We start from the raw sequence: 14755 nt of genomic DNA on the forward strand, positions 1-14755 counted from the left end.
CAAAGAGCGGTGTGTGTTGTTACCTGAGAACTCAGACATGAGGCTGTCACTCCTCCTCAGAGGGAAGGAGTTGGTGGAGGGAGCAGCCCACCCATGCTGAAAACAGAGAGATTAAATTGAGAGGAGAGAGAGAAGAGGAGGAGACCCAAAACTTGCTCTAGTCCTTTTCTAAATGCTTCCAAAGCAGGGCAGACACAGTGTCGAGTCCTTTTCTAAAGGCTTCCAAAGCAGACAGTGTCGAGTCCTTTTCTAAAGGCTTCCAAAGCAGGGCAGACACAGTGTCGAGTCCTTTTCTAAAGGCTTCCAGAGCAGACAGTGTCGAGTCCTTTTCTAAAGGCTTCCAAAGCAGGGCAGACACAGTGTCGAGTCCTTTTCTAAAGGCTTCCAGAGCAGACAGTGTCGAGTCCTTTTCTAAAGGCTTCCAGAGCAGACAGTGTCGAGTCCTTTTCTAAAGGCTTCCAGAGCAGACAGTGTCGAGTCCTTTTCTAAAGGCTTCCAGAGCAGACAGTGTCAAGTCCTTTTCTAAAGGCTTCCAAAGCAGACGGTGTCGAGTCCTTTTCTAAAGGCTTCCAAAGCAGACGGTGTCGAGTCCTTTTCTAAAGGCTTCCAAAGCAGACAGTGTCGAGTCCTTTTCTAAATGCTTCCAAAGCAGACAGTGTCGAGTCCTTTTCTAAATGCTTCCAGAGCAGACAGTGTCGAGTCCTTTTCTAAAGGCTTCCAAAGCAGGGCAGACACAGTGTCGAGTCCTTTTCTAAAGGCTTCCAAAGCAGACGGTGTCGAGTCCTTTTCTAAATGCTTCCAAAGCAGACAGTGTCGAGTCCTTTTCTAAATGCTTCCAGAGCAGACAGTGTCGAGTCCTTTTCTAAAGGCTTCCAAAGCAGGGCAGACACAGTGTCGAGTCCTTTTCTAAAGGCTTCCAAAGCAGACAGTGTCGAGTCCTTTTCTAAAGGCTTCCAGAGCAGACAGTGTCGAGTCCTTTTCTAAAGGCTTCCAAAGCAGACGGTGTCGAGTCCTTTTCTAAAGGCTTCCAAAGCAGACGGTGTCGAGTCCTTTTCTAAAGGCTTCCAAAGCAGACGGTGTCGAGTCCTTTTCTAAAGGCTTCCAAAGCAGACGGTGTCGAGTCCTTTTCTAAAGGCTTCCAAAGCAGACGGTGTCGAGTCCTTTTCGAAAGGCTTCCAAAGCAGACAGTGTCGAGTCCTTTTCTAAAGGCTTCCAGAGCAGACAGTGTCGAGTCCTTTTCTAAAGGCTTCCAGAGCAGACAGTGTCGAGTCCTTTTCTAAAGGCTTCCAGAGCAGACAGTGTCGAGTCCTTTTCTAAAGGCTTCCAGAGCAGACAGTGTCGAGTCCTTTTCTAAAGGCTTCCAGAGCAGACAGTGTCGAGTCCTTTTCTAAATGCTTCCAGAGCAGACAGTGTCGAGTCCTTTTCTAAATGCTTCCAAAGCAGACAGTGTCGAGTCCTTTTTTAAATGCTTCCAAAGCAGACAGTGTCGAGTCCTTTTCTAAATGCTTCCAGAGCAGACAGTGTCGAGTCCTTTTCTAAATGCTTCCAAAGCAGGGCAGACACAGTGTCGAGTCCTTTTCTAAAGGCTTCCAGAGCAGACAGTGTCAAGTCCTTTTCTAAAGGCTTCCAAAGCAGACAGTGTCGAGTCCTTTTCTAAAGGCTTCCAGAGCAGACAGTGTCGAGTCCTTTTCTAAAGGCTTCCAGAGCAGACAGTGTCGAGTCCTTTTCTAAATGCTTCCAAAGCAGACAGTGTCAAGTCCTTTTCTAAAGGCTTCCAAAGCAGACAGTGTCGAGTCCTTTTCTAAAGGCTTCCAGAGCAGACAGTGTCGAGTCCTTTTCTAAATGCTTCCAAAGCAGACAGTGTCGAGTCCTTTTCTAAAGGCTTCCAAAGCAGACAGTGTCGAGTCCTTTTCTAAAGGCTTCCAGAGCAGACAGTGTCGAGTCCTTTTCTAAAGGCTTCCAGAGCAGGGCAGACAGTGTCGAGTCCTTTTCTAAAGGCTTCCAAAGCAGACAGTGTCGAGTCCTTTTCTAAAGGCTTCCAAAGCAGACAGTGTCGAGTCCTTTTCTAAAGGCTTCCAAAGCAGACAGTGTCGAGTCCTTTTCTAAATGCTTCCAGAGCAGACAGTGTCGAGTCCTTTTCTAAAGGCTTCCAAAGCAGGGCAGACACAGTGTCGAGTCCTTTTCTAAAGGCTTCCAAAGCAGACCGTGTCGAGTCCTTTTCTAAAGGCTTCCAGAGCAGACAGTGTCGAGTCCTTTTCTAAAGGCTTCCAGAGCAGACAGTGTCGAGTCCTTTTCTAAAGGCTTCCAGAGCAGACAGTGTCGAGTCCTTTTCTAAAGGCTTCCAGAGCAGACAGTGTCGAGTCCTTTTCTAAAGGCTTCCAGAGCAGACAGTGTCGAGTCCTTTTCTAAAGGCTTCCAGAGCAGACAGTGTCGAGTCCTTTTCTAAATGCTTCCAGAGCAGACAGTGTCGAGTCCTTTTCTAAATGCTTCCAGAGCAGACAGTGTCAAGTCCTTTTCTAAATGCTTCCAAAGCAGACAGTGTCGAGTCCTTTTCTAAATGCTTCCAAAGCAGACAGTGTCGAGTCCTTTTCTAAATGCTTCCAGAGCAGACAGTGTCGAGTCCTTTTCTAAATGCTTCCAAAGCAGACAGTGTCGAGTCCTTTTCTAAAGGCTTCCAAAGCAGACAGTGTCGAGTCCTTTTCTAAAGGCTTCCAAAGCAGACAGTGTCGAGTCCTTTTCTAAAGGCTTCCAAAGCAGACAGTATCGAGTCCTTTTCTAAAGGCTTCCAGAGCAGACAGTGTCGAGTCCTTTTCTAAATGCTTCCAGAGCAGACAGTGTCGAGTCCTTTTCTAAATGCTTCCAAAGCAGGGCAGACACAGTGTCGAGTCCTTTTCTAAAGGCTTCCAGAGCAGACAGTGTCGAGTCCTTTTCTAAAGGCTTCCAGAGCAGACAGTGTCGAGTCCTTTTCTAAAGGCTTCCAAAGCAGACAGTGTCGAGTCCTTTTCTAAAGGCTTCCAGAGCAGACAGTGTCGAGTCCTTTTCTAAAGGCTTCCAAAGCAGACAGTGTCGAGTCCTTTTCTAAAGGCTTCCAGAGCAGACAGTATCGAGTCCTTTTCTAAATGCTTCCAAAGCAGACAGTGTCGAGTCCTTTTCTAAAGGCTTCCAAAGCAGACAGTGTCGAGTCCTTTTCTAAAGGCTTCCAAAGCAGACAGTATCGAGTCCTTTTCTAAAGGCTTCCAGAGCAGACAGTGTCGAGTCCTTTTCTAAATGCTTCCAGAGCAGACAGTGTCGAGTCCTTTTCTAAATGCTTCCAAAGCAGGGCAGACACAGTGTCGAGTCCTTTTCTAAAGGCTTCCAGAGCAGACAGTGTCGAGTCCTTTTCTAAAGGCTTCCAGAGCAGACAGTGTCAAGTCCTTTTCTAAAGGCTTCCAGAGCAGACAGTGTCGAGTCCTTTTCTAAAGGCTTCCAGAGCAGACAGTGTCGAGTCCTTTTCTAAAGGCTTCCAAAGCAGGGCAGACACAGTGTCGAGTCCTTTTCTAAAGGCTTCCAGAGCAGACAGTGTCGAGTCCTTTTCTAAAGGCTTCCAGAGCAGACAGTGTCGAGTCCTTTTCTAAAGGCTTCCAGAGCAGACAGTGTCAAGTCCTTTTCTAAAGGCTTCCAAAGCAGACGGTGTCGAGTCCTTTTCTAAAGGCTTCCAAAGCAGACGGTGTCGAGTCCTTTTCTAAAGGCTTCCAAAGCAGACAGTGTCGAGTCCTTTTCTAAAGGCTTCCAAAGCAGACAGTGTCGAGTCCTTTTCTAAATGCTTCCAAAGCAGACAGTGTCGAGTCCTTTTCTAAATGCTTCCAGAGCAGACAGTGTCGAGTCCTTTTCTAAAGGCTTCCAAAGCAGACAGTGTCGAGTCCTTTTCTAAATGCTTCCAAAGCAGACAGTGTCGAGTCCTTTTCTAAATGCTTCCAAAGCAGACAGTGTCGAGTCCTTTTCTAAATGCTTCCAGAGCAGACAGTGTCGAGTCCTTTTCTAAAAGCTTCCAAAGCAGGGCAGACACAGTGTCGAGTCCTTTTCTAAAGGCTTCCAAAGCAGACAGTGTCGAGTCCTTTTCTAAAGGCTTCCAGAGCAGACAGTGTCGAGTCCTTTTCTAAAGGCTTCCAAAGCAGACGGTGTCGAGTCCTTTTCTAAAGGCTTCCAAAGCAGACGGTGTCGAGTCCTTTTCTAAAGGCTTCCAAAGCAGACCGTGTCGAGTCCTTTTCTAAAGGCTTCCAGAGCAGACAGTGTCAAGTCCTTTTCTAAAGGCTTCCAGAGCAGACAGTGTCGAGTCCTTTTCTAAAGGCTTCCAGAGCAGACAGTGTCGAGTCCTTTTCTAAAGGCTTCCAGAGCAGACAGTGTCGAGTCCTTTTCTAAAGGCTTCCAGAGCAGACAGTGTCGAGTCCTTTTCTAAATGCTTCCAGAGCAGACAGTGTCGAGTCCTTTTCTAAATGCTTCCAAAGCAGACAGTGTCGAGTCCTTTTCTAAATGCTTCCAGAGCAGACAGTGTCGAGTCCTTTTCTAAAGGCTTCCAAAGCAGACAGTGTCGAGTCCTTTTCTAAATGCTTCCAAAGCAGACAGTGTCGAGTCCTTTTCTAAAGGCTTCCAGAGCAGACAGTGTCGAGTCCTTTTCTAAAGGCTTCCAAAGCAGACAGTGTCGAGTCCTTTTCTAAAGGCTTCCAGAGCAGACAGTATCGAGTCCTTTTCTAAATGCTTCCAAAGCAGACAGTGTCGAGTCCTTTTCTAAAGGCTTCCAGAGCAGACAGTGTCGAGTCCTTTTCTAAAGGCTTCCAAAGCAGACAGTGTCGAGTCCTTTTCTAAAGGCTTCCAGAGCAGACAGTGTCGAGTCCTTTTCTAAAGGCTTCCAAAGCAGACAGTGTCGAGTCCTTTTCTAAAGGCTTCCAGAGCAGACAGTATCGAGTCCTTTTCTAAATGCTTCCAAAGCAGACAGTGTCGAGTCCTTTTCTAAAGGCTTCCAAAGCAGACAGTGTCGAGTCCTTTTCTAAAGGCTTCCAAAGCAGACAGTATCGAGTCCTTTTCTAAAGGCTTCCAGAGCAGACAGTGTCGAGTCCTTTTCTAAATGCTTCCAGAGCAGACAGTGTCGAGTCCTTTTCTAAATGCTTCCAAAGCAGGGCAGACACAGTGTCGAGTCCTTTTCTAAAGGCTTCCAGAGCAGACAGTGTCGAGTCCTTTTCTAAAGGCTTCCAGAGCAGACAGTGTCAAGTCCTTTTCTAAAGGCTTCCAGAGCAGACAGTGTCGAGTCCTTTTCTAAAGGCTTCCAGAGCAGACAGTGTCGAGTCCTTTTCTAAAGGCTTCCAAAGCAGGGCAGACACAGTGTCGAGTCCTTTTCTAAAGGCTTCCAGAGCAGACAGTGTCGAGTCCTTTTCTAAAGGCTTCCAGAGCAGACAGTGTCGAGTCCTTTTCTAAAGGCTTCCAGAGCAGACAGTGTCAAGTCCTTTTCTAAAGGCTTCCAGAGCAGACAGTGTCGAGTCCTTTTCTAAAGGCTTCCAGAGCAGACAGTGTCGAGTCCTTTTCTAAAGGCTTCCAGAGCAGACAGTGTCTAAAGGCTTCCAGAGCAGACAGTGTCGAGTCCTTTTCTAAAGGCTTCCAGAGCAGGGCAGACACAGTGTCGAGTCCTTTTCTAAAGGCTTCCAAAGCAGACAGTGTCGAGTCCTTTTCTAAAGGCTTCCAAAGCAGACAGTGTCGAGTCCTTTTCTAAAGGCTTCCAAAGCAGACAGTGTCGAGTCCTTTTCTAAATGCTTCCAAAGCAGACAGTGTCGAGTCCTTTTCTAAATGCTTCCAGAGCAGACAGTGTCGAGTCCTTTTCTAAAGGCTTCCAAAGCAGACAGTGTCGAGTCCTTTTCTAAATGCTTCCAAAGCAGACAGTGTCGAGTCCTTTTCTAAATGCTTCCAGAGCAGACAGTGTCGAGTCCTTTTCTAAATGCTTCCAAAGCAGGGCAGACACAGTGTCGAGTCCTTTTCTAAAGGCTTCCAGAGCAGACAGTGTCGAGTCCTTTTCTAAAGGCTTCCAAAGCAGACAGTGTCGAGTCCTTTTCTAAATGCTTCCAGAGCAGACAGTGTCGAGTCCTTTTCTAAATGCTTCCAAAGCAGGGCAGACACAGTGTCGAGTCCTTTTCTAAAGGCTTCCAGAGCAGACAGTGTCGAGTCCTTTTCTAAAGGCTTCCAGAGCAGACAGTGTCAAGTCCTTTTCTAAAGGCTTCCAAAGCAGACAGTGTCGAGTCCTTTTCTAAAGGCTTCCAGAGCAGACAGTGTCGAGTCCTTTTCTAAAGGCTTCCAAAGCAGACAGTGTCGAGTCCTTTTCTAAAGGCTTCCAGAGCAGACAGTATCGAGTCCTTTTCTAAATGCTTCCAAAGCAGACAGTGTCGAGTCCTTTTCTAAAGGCTTCCAAAGCAGACAGTGTCGAGTCCTTTTCTAAAGGCTTCCAAAGCAGACAGTATCGAGTCCTTTTCTAAAGGCTTCCAGAGCAGACAGTGTCGAGTCCTTTTCTAAATGCTTCCAGAGCAGACAGTGTCGAGTCCTTTTCTAAATGCTTCCAAAGCAGGGCAGACACAGTGTCGAGTCCTTTTCTAAAGGCTTCCAGAGCAGACAGTGTCGAGTCCTTTTCTAAAGGCTTCCAGAGCAGACAGTGTCAAGTCCTTTTCTAAAGGCTTCCAGAGCAGACAGTGTCGAGTCCTTTTCTAAAGGCTTCCAGAGCAGACAGTGTCGAGTCCTTTTCTAAAGGCTTCCAAAGCAGGGCAGACACAGTGTCGAGTCCTTTTCTAAAGGCTTCCAGAGCAGACAGTGTCGAGTCCTTTTCTAAAGGCTTCCAGAGCAGACAGTGTCGAGTCCTTTTCTAAAGGCTTCCAGAGCAGACAGTGTCAAGTCCTTTTCTAAAGGCTTCCAAAGCAGACGGTGTCGAGTCCTTTTCTAAAGGCTTCCAAAGCAGACGGTGTCGAGTCCTTTTCTAAAGGCTTCCAAAGCAGACAGTGTCGAGTCCTTTTCTAAAGGCTTCCAAAGCAGACAGTGTCGAGTCCTTTTCTAAAGGCTTCCAAAGCAGACAGTGTCGAGTCCTTTTCTAAATGCTTCCAGAGCAGACAGTGTCGAGTCCTTTTCTAAAGGCTTCCAAAGCAGACAGTGTCGAGTCCTTTTCTAAATGCTTCCAAAGCAGACAGTGTCGAGTCCTTTTCTAAATGCTTCCAGAGCAGACAGTGTCGAGTCCTTTTCTAAAAGCTTCCAAAGCAGGGCAGACACAGTGTCGAGTCCTTTTCTAAAGGCTTCCAAAGCAGACAGTGTCGAGTCCTTTTCTAAAGGCTTCCAGAGCAGACAGTGTCGAGTCCTTTTCTAAAGGCTTCCAAAGCAGACGGTGTCGAGTCCTTTTCTAAAGGCTTCCAAAGCAGACGGTGTCGAGTCCTTTTCTAAAGGCTTCCAAAGCAGACGGTGTCGAGTCCTTTTCGAAAGGCTTCCAAAGCAGACAGTGTCGAGTCCTTTTCTAAAGGCTTCCAGAGCAGACAGTGTCGAGTCCTTTTCTAAAGGCTTCCAGAGCAGACAGTGTCGAGTCCTTTTCTAAAGGCTTCCAGAGCAGACAGTGTCTAAAGGCTTCCAGAGCAGACAGTGTCGAGTCCTTTTCTAAAGGCTTCCAGAGCAGGGCAGACACAGTGTCGAGTCCTTTTCTAAAGGCTTCCAAAGCAGACAGTGTCGAGTCCTTTTCTAAAGGCTTCCAAAGCAGACAGTGTCGAGTCCTTTTCTAAAGGCTTCCAAAGCAGACAGTGTCGAGTCCTTTTCTAAATGCTTCCAAAGCAGACAGTGTCGAGTCCTTTTCTAAATGCTTCCAGAGCAGACAGTGTCGAGTCCTTTTCTAAAGGCTTCCAAAGCAGACAGTGTCGAGTCCTTTTCTAAATGCTTCCAAAGCAGACAGTGTCGAGTCCTTTTCTAAATGCTTCCAAAGCAGACAGTGTCGAGTCCTTTTCTAAATGCTTCCAGAGCAGACAGTGTCGAGTCCTTTTCTAAAAGCTTCCAAAGCAGGGCAGACACAGTGTCGAGTCCTTTTCTAAAGGCTTCCAAAGCAGACAGTGTCGAGTCCTTTTCTAAAGGCTTCCAGAGCAGACAGTGTCGAGTCCTTTTCTAAAGGCTTCCAAAGCAGACGGTGTCGAGTCCTTTTCTAAAGGCTTCCAAAGCAGACGGTGTCGAGTCCTTTTCTAAAGGCTTCCAAAGCAGACGGTGTCGAGTCCTTTTCGAAAGGCTTCCAAAGCAGACAGTGTCGAGTCCTTTTCTAAAGGCTTCCAGAGCAGACAGTGTCGAGTCCTTTTCTAAAGGCTTCCAGAGCAGACAGTGTCGAGTCCTTTTCTAAAGGCTTCCAGAGCAGACAGTGTCTAAAGGCTTCCAGAGCAGACAGTGTCGAGTCCTTTTCTAAAGGCTTCCAGAGCAGGGCAGACACAGTGTCGAGTCCTTTTCTAAAGGCTTCCAAAGCAGACAGTGTCGAGTCCTTTTCTAAAGGCTTCCAAAGCAGACAGTGTCGAGTCCTTTTCTAAATGCTTCCAGAGCAGACAGTGTCGAGTCCTTTTCTAAAGGCTTCCAAAGCAGGGCAGACACAGTGTCGAGTCCTTTTCTAAAGGCTTCCAAAGCAGACCGTGTCGAGTCCTTTTCTAAAGGCTTCCAGAGCAGACAGTGTCGAGTCCTTTTCTAAAGGCTTCCAGAGCAGACAGTGTCGAGTCCTTTTCTAAAGGCTTCCAGAGCAGACAGTGTCGAGTCCTTTTCTAAAGGCTTCCAGAGCAGACAGTGTCGAGTCCTTTTCTAAATGCTTCCAGAGCAGACAGTGTCGAGTCCTTTTCTAAATGCTTCCAAAGCAGACAGTGTCGAGTCCTTTTCTAAATGCTTCCAAAGCAGACAGTGTCGAGTCCTTTTCTAAATGCTTCCAGAGCAGACAGTGTCGAGTCCTTTTCTAAATGCTTCCAAAGCAGGGCAGACACAGTGTCGAGTCCTTTTCTAAAGGCTTCCAGAGCAGACAGTGTCGAGTCCTTTTCTAAAGGCTTCCAAAGCAGACAGTGTCGAGTCCTTTTCTAAAGGCTTCCAGAGCAGACAGTGTCGAGTCCTTTTCTAAAGGCTTCCAAAGCAGACAGTGTCAAGTCCTTTTCTAAAGGCTTCCAGAGCAGACAGTATCGAGTCCTTTTCTAAATGCTTCCAAAGCAGACAGTGTCGAGTCCTTTTCTAAAGGCTTCCAAAGCAGACAGTGTCGAGTCCTTTTCTAAAGGCTTCCAAAGCAGACAGTATCGAGTCCTTTTCTAAAGGCTTCCAGAGCAGACAGTGTCGAGTCCTTTTCTAAATGCTTCCAGAGCAGACAGTGTCGAGTCCTTTTCTAAATGCTTCCAAAGCAGGGCAGACACAGTGTCGAGTCCTTTTCTAAAGGCTTCCAGAGCAGACAGTGTCGAGTCCTTTTCTAAAGGCTTCCAGAGCAGACAGTGTCGAGTCCTTTTCTAAAGGCTTCCAAAGCAGACAGTGTCGAGTCCTTTTCTAAAGGCTTCCAGAGCAGACAGTGTCGAGTCCTTTTCTAAAGGCTTCCAAACGAGGGTAGACAATGTATAGAGGCCATTTCAGTGCCAAAATAAATGTTATTTAAATTATATATTTTTTAAATTGTATTTATAATTCACAAATTGAATCATTGAATTCAGAAATGTAACTTGTATTTAATTATTTAAAACTGAATTGAATGAATATTGCATTCCGTTTTAAAATGCCATTTATTTTTAATTAATTATTCAAGTTCAATATATTCAATATGGTAGATTGTAGTTTATAAACAATCATTTTAAGTTGATCAAAATGTCATATTTTCAACTTTTCAGATGCATTCCGATTCAAATTTTCAAATTCTGTTTTCTAAATTCAGATTGAAAACCAGGAAAGGTATAGGAGAACAAATAGAATCAAACACTCACTGTAGTAAACAGAAACTTTTTGTGGTTTCTGAAGCCAAAGTGGCATACTGAATTTATTTCCTTCCAATGAATGTCTCTAGCATTTGAACCATTTTGGCTATGAACCATTATAACCAACCGCGCTATTGAAAAAGGCCTTCAATTGCGCAAAGGGAGCCACTTCAGGCTGAGGAGTGAGTTTTATTGATCCCCATCTGCTACACTAATACAAGTCTTCAAGATCCAGCAAGGTTACTCAGGTTACTTTGGTGATCCACGCCTAAGACCTGGAGATGTGTAAGTTTGAGGTGTTATTTTGTGATAGGTTAGATTCAAGTTGGGGCGGACTGGCCATTTGGCATTTCGGGCAAATGCCAGACGGGTTGGTCAATTTTTAGCACATGGGGGCTAATTTTTTTATTTTACCTTTATTTAACCAGGCAAGTCAGTTAAGAACAAATTCTTATTTTCAATGACGGCCTAGGTACAGTGGGTTAACTGCCTGTTCAGGGGCAGAACGACAGATTTGTTTGTACCTTGTCAGCTCGGGGGTTTGAACTTGAACCTTCCGGTTACTAGTCCAACGCGCTAACCACTAGGCTACCCTGCCGCCCCTAATAATGGGGGACTTAAGGAAAATAATGGGCCGGTGTGGGGAACTCAAGAAAAGTATTGGCCAGCGTGCTAGAAATGCCAGGTCCGATTTATGGTCCCAGTCCACCAATGGTTTCAAGTCTCCGTCAAGGGTAGTCATTATATGGTTAACACTGTGTTAGCTAGTTAAGCTAAAGCCTAGGCATTGGTCCTGTGACTTGGCGGGGTCTCTTCAAGGATGAGTTGAAAGGGGGGTGAAGTGGCCACCCTTCTCTGATGAGTAACTTGTCTTGAGACCTGAAGAGTTACATTGTCTGGCACACAGGAGCCCTGGGTTAGAACCCCTTCAGACAAACTTCCACGTCTTCATGTCTCAGCTAAGGCTGCTCATCACATAGCCTCGCGAGCAGGCTGATCTCGTGAGCTTACATGAATGGTTCGCTACACACGGTAATAGGTCTGGTAATTACGAGGCTACTCCTCACATGGCTGGATCACCAAACCACCTCTGTCAGACTCTCATTAAATGGGGTGCACAGATCCTTCTGCTTCTGTATGCCACAGAAAGGGTTGTTGTTGTGCAGTAGGCCTGATTTCGAACCCAATCAGTTATATTGGTGCCGTGATCGCTGAGTAGGAGGTCAAAGGGAGGTGAAATGTAACCGAGGTGGTTCGATTAACCTTGCTGGAAACTTGAAGACTTGTGTTAGCTTCCTAAACAAATCCCCATGGGCTTTATCTAAGTGGGCTAACACAGTCTTGTGACACGCAGGAGACCTGGTTCAAACCCAGTCAGTCACAAGAGCAAGATTAAATAGAGAGTGGAAAGGCTATCCTTAGAAGGACTATGACTGTGCTCTTCAACTGTATTCTTATGGCGGCCAAATCATTTTTTTGACACTCCCTTATAGTATGTCCTGTGATCATCATAGAGGAGAACAGAAAAAGCATTCACGCTCTAGAGTCTCTTAGCTTTCAGCAATGGGGTCAATAGTTTATAGGCAAAGCGGTTCAAACGCTAGAGATAAATTCATAAGAAGAACACAGCATGGCACATTGGCTTCAGAATCCACCAGAAGCTTCTGTTACCACAGAGAGCATTTGATTCCTGGCTGGCAAAGTACCAGGATGTGGTCTCTGGTTTTGAATCGGAATTTAGAGAACTGAATATGATTGCATATGAGAAGTTGAATATATGAAACTTTGATTAACTTGATACACAGTCAACGAATGTAATATCTACCATATTGAAACTGAATATATAAATATTGAATTTGAATATTCAATTAAACATTTTAAACTGAATGCAATATTCATTGAGTTTCAAATCATGAAATACAAGTTACATTTATGAATTAAATGATTCAATTTGTGCATTAAACATCCAAAAATATTACATTCAAATTCAATATCCTATTATAGAATTATAAAATTATTAAATTCAAATACCATTTCTGTTGGCACTGAAGTCGCTCCATAACAGTGACACACACAGACAAAATACATGGTGATATAACAAAATGCCAGAGCACTATAGTGACTCTAGTAATCCAAAGATCATTTTATCTAGCTACAATAAATTGTAATGGAACAGGCCGGTGCTAGGCATACCTGGTCCTGGAGGTCAGTGTCGTCCAGGGGGCTGTCTCTGGGGCTCTTCCTGGAGCTGGGCTGCTGCTCCTGCGGGGAAGAGGACTGAGGGTCGCTCTGGCCCAGGTACGGGGCCTGAAGGGGTGAGGGGGAGGCCTGGGGATGTTGGGCCTGCCCTAACCTGCTCTTCTTGGGTTTGCTGCGTCTCTGTCTTTGAGCCCAGGATGTCAGCGGTTGGCTGGAGGTTCTCTGCTGCTCAGGTGGTGGACTAGGATTGGCTCTAGGAGCCACCTCATTGGCCGAGGCGCTCCTCTGTTGACCCTCCTGGCCAATCAGAGTGATGTCTGTGTTGTCCTGGAGGTGAAGGGACCAGCTAGGCTCCTCTTCGACCTGGCCTGTCTCCTCTGCTCCCCCCAAAGTCACTGTCCCCTCCAGCCCTGTGCCCCAGGTCGACAGGGTCCTGTACCCACTGCATAGCACCGTCCCTGCCCCATCAGCACACCTCTCTCCTAGGGTGACCGGCTCTGGCCGGGGGGGTGGGGGTTGAGGGGAGGTGGAGCTCAAAATGGGTTGGGGGACAAAGAGGGAGGTGAGGGGAGCAGAGAGGGGCGAGTTCCCATTGGGAAGGTCCGTGCAAGTTGAAGGGTGGTTGGGGTTGGAAGTGGGGGGTGAAGGGTAGTCCTTGGTAGTAACAACAGGGGAAGAGGTGTAGTCTGGGTGTGTCTGTGTGACAGTAGACAGAGTAGATGGGTAATCGTGATGTGTCTGTGTCTTGGTGGTAGCAGTAGGGATATATGGGTAATCGTGGTGCGTCTGTGTGCTGGTCTGGCGGTTCTGGAGCTGAACTAAGGCTTTGATCTCATCCTGAATCAGCTGGAGGAGAAAAACAATCACAGTGTAAACAGCCATCATTACATGCAACATTGGGTATTCTAGAACAGGCCAAGTATAGTAGTACAGACCTGTATTTGGCACTGGTACTGTTCTTGCTGAGCCAAGATCTGCTCTTGGTATTGTTTCTCTACTAGCTGAAACAGATGCAGCCATCGGCCCTGTTCAACAAACACACGTACACAACTTCAACATTAGGTCTGTAAACCATAGCACAAGACAGAGCATTGGAAGAGTTGTTATTGGAAGTATGGGTTTCCAGCGTGAATATAAATATAGCAAATAGTCCAAATGTTCTGATTGTGGAGGGTAGAATAGTGACAGCTGGGAGTTAGTCTCGCAGCTGGGGTCTGTATGTGTGTGTGCGAGGCGCACCCGGAAGCAGCTGTGCTCCAGTTATGACGTGAGAAAGGGGAAACCGTTGTACTATGCCATGCACCCAGGGAGGGGGGTATGCACCTGATATTACGGCCCATTAAAAAAAAAAAAGATTCCCTTTGAGACTCTGCTGTTTGCGCATTTCATATGCAATACAAAATATAGATATTTCACGGTACAATACCAGACCTGGGCTTCAGAACAATAGTCTAAACTAGACAAGTGAAATCTAGCATGTGTTTTTTTAGATCAGGAAAAATGATCAAGAGGAGACAAGGGCAGGTCATTAAGACAATTGAGAAACATCCCTGTATTCAAAGCTGGGGAATACAGCACTATGTATCTCCCAGGTGTGTTTTCCTCTGTGTGTGAGATGAGATGGCACTGCTGCATCACAAATCATCTCCCGTGTCTGAAGAGATCAGCTGCAGTGGTGTGATGTGTGCAGTCTGGGGGCCGATTGTGTGCATGCATCTTTGTGTGCGGTCAGCTGAGATCCACAGGGACAGCAGAAGCGACAGCAGAGAGATGAGGCTGCCCAACACACTGCAGGAGAATAATGACCATGCCAGCTAATCCCAACGTCACCCTTCACGGGGAGAAGTTCAGAGAACACACACTTCTCTGAAAAATGAATTGTCATGGAGATTTCTCCATCAGTTGCTGTATTACTACTTGAAAGTCCTTCCACACTAAATACAAAGTCTCCTACATATCTGTGTTGTCCACCTATCTTGTAGTTACACACGAACACTGCCAAACAGACACATTCCTACCTCACAGTCCTTCCACATCTCCGGGTCAGTCTCCCCACTACTCTGTATCTCCTGGACCAGGGCCCTGAGGGTCTCCAGGGATGAGGGGTTGATGAAGGGAAGACACTTCCCAGACACAAAGGCCTCCTCCGTACTGAGACACAGACTCCTGAGGAACACAACACACAGGAGTTAGGACAAGGGATTAGAATGGATTGTACTTTCCATACCTCCTACATTAACACCTCAGAGAGCACAGTCTCTACACACACCTGATCTTCTGGGGGAGGCTGCATGCTGGGGTCATGTCATAAGCTCTCCCATCCACAGCACCCCCTGCAGGCTTGGAGGTGATTTTGCGTTCCTCCGGCCCGGCTAGCCCCAACCCAAGCCCCAGACCCGAGGCTGCTGAGGTGCCCTCTGAGGACTCACTCTCCTTGCCCCCTTCCCCGTTGGCATCGCCAAGGCAGTGGCTCAGGCTTGAAACATCCTCAGAGATACTGTCATCTGTGGACATGCTTATGGACTCGTGACCTGGGGAAGAGTATGATACCTACAGGGGACATAGAGGGGGTCAATGAATGGGTGGAAGGAGGGAGACAGCTCCCCCTC

At 46.6% G+C, this 14755-nt stretch overlaps 1 protein-coding gene across 2 annotated transcripts in view; it reads right to left on the reverse strand.

Annotated features, from left to right (window-relative positions):
• The window catches only part of LOC110537073 (M-phase phosphoprotein 9), a 28678-nt gene that overhangs the window by 13051 nt on the left and 872 nt on the right, over positions 1-14755 (reverse strand). For both annotated transcript variants that reach the window (XR_016484909.1, XM_036937062.2), the window contains exons 2-6: positions 14416-14696; positions 14165-14312; positions 13082-13171; positions 12141-12992; positions 24-96 (exon numbers count right to left, since the gene is read on the reverse strand). Coding sequence is in view for 1 of the 2 variants with exons in the window: in XM_036937062.2 (XP_036792957.2) it covers positions 24-96; positions 12141-12992; positions 13082-13171; positions 14165-14312; positions 14416-14696 (1444 nt within the window). In the remaining variant the exon portion in view is untranslated. The remainder of the gene's footprint in view (positions 1-23; positions 97-12140; positions 12993-13081; positions 13172-14164; positions 14313-14415; positions 14697-14755) is intronic.

This window comes from Oncorhynchus mykiss, chromosome 12 (genome assembly GCF_057628025.1).
Source record: "Oncorhynchus mykiss isolate SJ-2025 chromosome 12, ASM5762802v1, whole genome shotgun sequence".
NCBI lineage: Eukaryota > Metazoa > Chordata > Actinopteri > Salmoniformes > Salmonidae > Oncorhynchus > Oncorhynchus mykiss.